Source organism: Mandrillus leucophaeus, unplaced genomic scaffold (assembly GCF_000951045.1).
Source record: "Mandrillus leucophaeus isolate KB7577 unplaced genomic scaffold, Mleu.le_1.0 Scaffold249, whole genome shotgun sequence".
Classification (NCBI taxonomy): Eukaryota; Metazoa; Chordata; class Mammalia; order Primates; family Cercopithecidae; genus Mandrillus; species Mandrillus leucophaeus.
In genome coordinates this window covers 923,218-927,616 of record NW_012102576.1, presented here as the reverse complement: position 1 = coordinate 927,616, position 4,399 = coordinate 923,218, and the positions used below count along the sequence as shown (strand labels likewise).

The 4,399-nt window shown below is 39.4% G+C and overlaps 1 protein-coding gene across 1 annotated transcript in view; it reads left to right on the top strand.

The window, feature by feature from the left end:
• LOC105541986 (ovostatin homolog 2-like) overlaps nt 1-4,399 on the top strand; it is a 69,521-nt gene that overhangs the window by 13,782 nt on the left and 51,340 nt on the right. Inside the window, exons 9-12 of the mRNA XM_011983312.1 lie at nt 748-859; nt 1,741-1,850; nt 2,193-2,351; nt 3,043-3,270. Of these exons, the coding sequence (XP_011838702.1) occupies nt 748-859; nt 1,741-1,850; nt 2,193-2,351; nt 3,043-3,270 (609 nt within the window). The remainder of the gene's footprint in view (nt 1-747; nt 860-1,740; nt 1,851-2,192; nt 2,352-3,042; nt 3,271-4,399) is intronic.

Below are 4,399 nucleotides of genomic sequence, written 5' to 3'. Positions count from 1 at the left end.
AATAAATCTTTGTCTTTGGTCAGCCTTTCACTGAATACACAATTTACATGTGAGAGGAGGATAGGGGAATAGTCACTTATGCCTTAGTCTGGCTCAGTAAATCTGCATTTTTACGTAAACTATTGGGCAGAGGAAGCAATCGGATACATCAGATACGCATTTGTCTCAGGTAAGCAGAGGGATGACTTTTGAGTTCTGTCCTTTGTCCCATGCCTGTGAAGATAAGCTATGAATTTATATTGCCAGGGTGAATTTCCAAAGAACTCTTTTAGGGAAATGTTCTGTTTTAGGGAAAAATCGTGAGGGAGGAATCTAGTTTTTAACTTTGTAGCTACCTTATTTGGGAATAAAATGGGAGACAGATTTGCCCAGGAGTTCCTAGCTCCCCCCATTCCCTTTGACTTAGTGATGCTGGGGGGTCCTGAGATTTACTTTCCTTTCACAATACCATTCAGCTTCCTTTCCATCCTTTAACCTTCTCCCATCTACAATGTTTCCAGGAGAATTTCCTTGAAATCTGTAAAATACAGATTACCTCCTTACCTTATTTAAAATGCTGATGTAAATATTCGCTCCTCCTTCCCCTCCTTTAATTCTTTGGCCATTTCAACAGGTTTATGAGGTAGAGCCATGGCACGGGATGGGGATTGTTAATTTATTTGTGCAAAAGCCCTATTTTTAAAAGACACTTAAAAAGAACCTCTTAGATCCCTAACATTTTAATTATACCTTCTTTTTATTTTTCAGTTGGAAAATGGTTGTGTTTATCAAATTGTAAATACAAAAGTCTTCCAACTCTACCGTTCTGGATTATTCATGACATTTCACATTGCGGTAATTGTTACAGAATTTGGAACAGGTAATGACTGTATTTTTGGACGACCTGAGGATATATGGCAACTTACTGGGAGAAGCTTGTTGAGTTAGCACTAAGTACAAATTCAGATTAATTATTTCTAATTTAATACAACTGGGAATAGTTGCAAGTGCAAAAATTATTACTGAAAAATTTACAAGATTGCTCATAGTGAGTGTTCAATAAGTATCTGTTAAAAGAATGAAAGAAGAGACCGGGCGTGGTAGCTCACACCTGTAATCCCAGCACTTTGGGAGGCCGAGGCAGGTGGATCACCTGAGGTCAGGAGTTCAAAATCAGCCTGGCCAGCGTGGTGAAACCCCGTCTCTACAAAAATACAAAAACTTAGCCGAGCATGATGGCGAGTGCCTGTAATCCCAGCTACTCGGGAGGCTGAGACAGGAGAGAATCACTTGAACCCAGGAGGCAGAGACTGCAGTGAGCTGAGATCATGCCATTGCACTTCAGCCTTCAGCCTGGGTGACAGAGCAAGACTTAGTCGAAAGAAAAGAAAAGAAAAGAAAAGAAAAGAAAAGAAAAGAAAAGAAAAGAAAAGAAAAGAAAAGAAAGGAAAAGAAAGAGAAAGGAAGGAAGGAAGGAAGGAAAGAAGGAAGGAAGGGGAAAGAAAAGAAAGGGAAGAAAGGAAGGAAGGAAGGAAGAAAGAAATTATTTCATTTGGAGTGGGAAAATCAGATGTAACTACTAATTATTTCTTGTTATTTAAAAAGGAATTGTGATTATGCCATTGTAAAGTGCTCTATATACGCATACTTGATCAATATCTTGATGCTGTTCACACTGGGCAAACTGGTCACGTTTATATTGCTGTGGATGGTAGCTTAGCTAGACATGTTCCACTCTGCTGTGTTCATCATTCCTTACAGGTGTGCAGATCGGTGAGGAGACCTCAGTGTTTATCACTCAATTGCTGGGAACTGTAAACTTTGAGAACATGGATACTTTCTACAGAAGAGGGATTTCTTATTTTGGAACTGTAGGTTTTACTAAAGAATACATGCTTCCATTTCATTTTCTTGGATCATAGATTGCCCTTTGAAAATTTCTGGTCACTTTTTTCCTACTTTTATAATATATTTTAAGCATTACTATGTCTGACGTGCTAGAAAATGTCCTAATGGAAAGAAGCAAAATAAATAACATTACACTTGTTTCCATACTTTATATTATGTATCTCTATATTTAATAGAGCATCTTTCTGTCTGTTTGAATTTAGGAAAATGACAAGGGATCACATTTATGAGTAGAAAACTATTTCTCTATACAAATGTAAACATTTTGTGTTTTAAGTCATATTAATTATTCTTTTCTTGTACAGCTTAAATTTTTGGGTCCCAATAATGTACCTATGGTGAACAAGTTGTTGCAACTGGAGCTGAATGATGAATTTATAGGAAATTACACTACAGATGAGAATGGCGAAGCTCAATTTTCCATTGACACTTCAGACATATTTGACCCAGAGTTCAACCTAAAAGTAAGACATCAAAGAACAGAAGACCGTTAGACATCCCGCAGAGGATTTGGGCATCAGAAATGTTAAACATTAGGAATATCTTAAAAGATAACTTGTATATAGAACATATTTTAAAGAAAATTTAAAATGTAGCTTATTTTATATAATTTGCTTGTTCACTAAATAATATATGAGAATACTTGTTCAAGAGGATAAGAAGCTAAAAGTCTATTAACGATTGTTATAAATTTGCTAACAACTAATATTTTCCTCTAGGAAACAAGAAGTAGTTCATGAGGATGATTTGACTTTCTTCCTCAGATCATTTCACGCATAGATAGGGGAGATCCTATGCTTTCTCTTTATTTTCTGCTGCTTAAACAGAATTTCGCAGTTAAACAATTTGTCAGTGTTCACATGAAGCTGAAAGAAACAGAACTGAAGGACAGTTCTGTGGCTTCAATTAAAGAGTAAAAAACACAACAATTCACCATCAGTCTAATGAAATATTTACACAATCTTTCATGGTCACGTTTTGTATACAAAGAGCAGAGTGCTGTTATTATTTTGATTCCAATAACTTCACATTAAAATGTCAGCCACAAGCTGAGATTCCTCCCTACTCTGGAGACTTGAGAAGCCTCCATTCTCAGTAACACCTGTCTTCGGATGTCATGATACCAAAACCCTTCACTTTCTTTTGTCATCTCAGGCCACATATGTTCGACCTAAGAGCTGCTATCTTCCCAGCTGGTTGACGCCTCAGTACTTGGATGCCAGCTTCTTAGTCTCACGCTTTTACTCCCGAACCAACAGCTTCCTGAAGATTGTTCCTGAACCAAAGCAGCTTGAATGTAATCAGCAGAAGGTTGTTACTGTGCTTTACTCCCTAAACAGTGAAGCATATGAGGATGGTTCCAATGTAAAGTTCTTCTATTTGGTGAGTCTCAGTCAGTGGGTTCCTGGAATCCTGTTCAATTGTACGTCTGCTTAGCCCCACACAGCTTAGGAAGCAAGCATCAGTCATCCCATGGTGACCAGAGTAAGGGCAGCCTTCTCACTTTGCTGGTGAATACTGTTCCATCCATTAACAACAAACACATAAAATGATCTAAGGCAATTTAAATTTCCCAAAGGTTGAAGAACTTGCTGTTCAGCATCTGCTTGTTTAAGCATTCAAATGTAACTCATAACAAGTATGTATGACCCTCTGTAATAGTAAAATATTGGGCAGATGCCAGAAAGCAAGGTGGAAAACTTATTTTGATAAGCAGCAAACGGACTTCGTTCTCTTGGTTCTGTCCATTTTGTCTTTCTAAGGAGGAGCCTCCAACCTTTTTTGGCACCGGGGCCTGGCTTCATGGAAGACAATTTTTCCACAGATGGGGTGGGGATGATGGGATGGCTTCAGCATGATTCAAGCATATTACATTTATTGTTCACTTTCTTTCTATTATTATTACATACTCATCATAGTGTGGAATCAGTAAGAACCCTGTGTTTGTTTTCCTGCAGCTAGATGGTCCTGTCTGGTGGTGATGGGAGACAGTGACAGGTTATCAGGCATTAGATTCTCTTAAGGAGCACACAACCTAGATCCCTCACATGTGCAGTTCACAGCAGGGCTTGTGCTCCTATGAGAATCTAATACCACGGCTGATCTGACAGGAGCTCAGGTGCTAATGCCTGCTCACCACACTGCTCACCTCCTGCTGCGTGGCCCAGTACCTAACAGGCCATGGACAGGCACCTACCAGTACACAGCCTGGGGACTGGGGACTTCTGCCCTAAAGCTTGTTGAAGAGTGAAAAGACAAAGACCTGGAAATTAAGACATTAACTTGAATCCCCCACCCTCTCCTAGTAAGCATGCAAGTTAGTGCATCTTGGACAGATCGTTTGAACTATTTAACCCTTGGCTTCCTCAGGTGTACAGTGTAAATTGGAGATTATAAGACTTACCTCTGGCCTGGCGCGGTGGCTCAAGCCTGTAATCCCAGCACTTTGGGAGGCCCAGACGGGTGGATCACGAGGTCAGGAGATCCAGACCATCCTGGCTAACACGGTGAA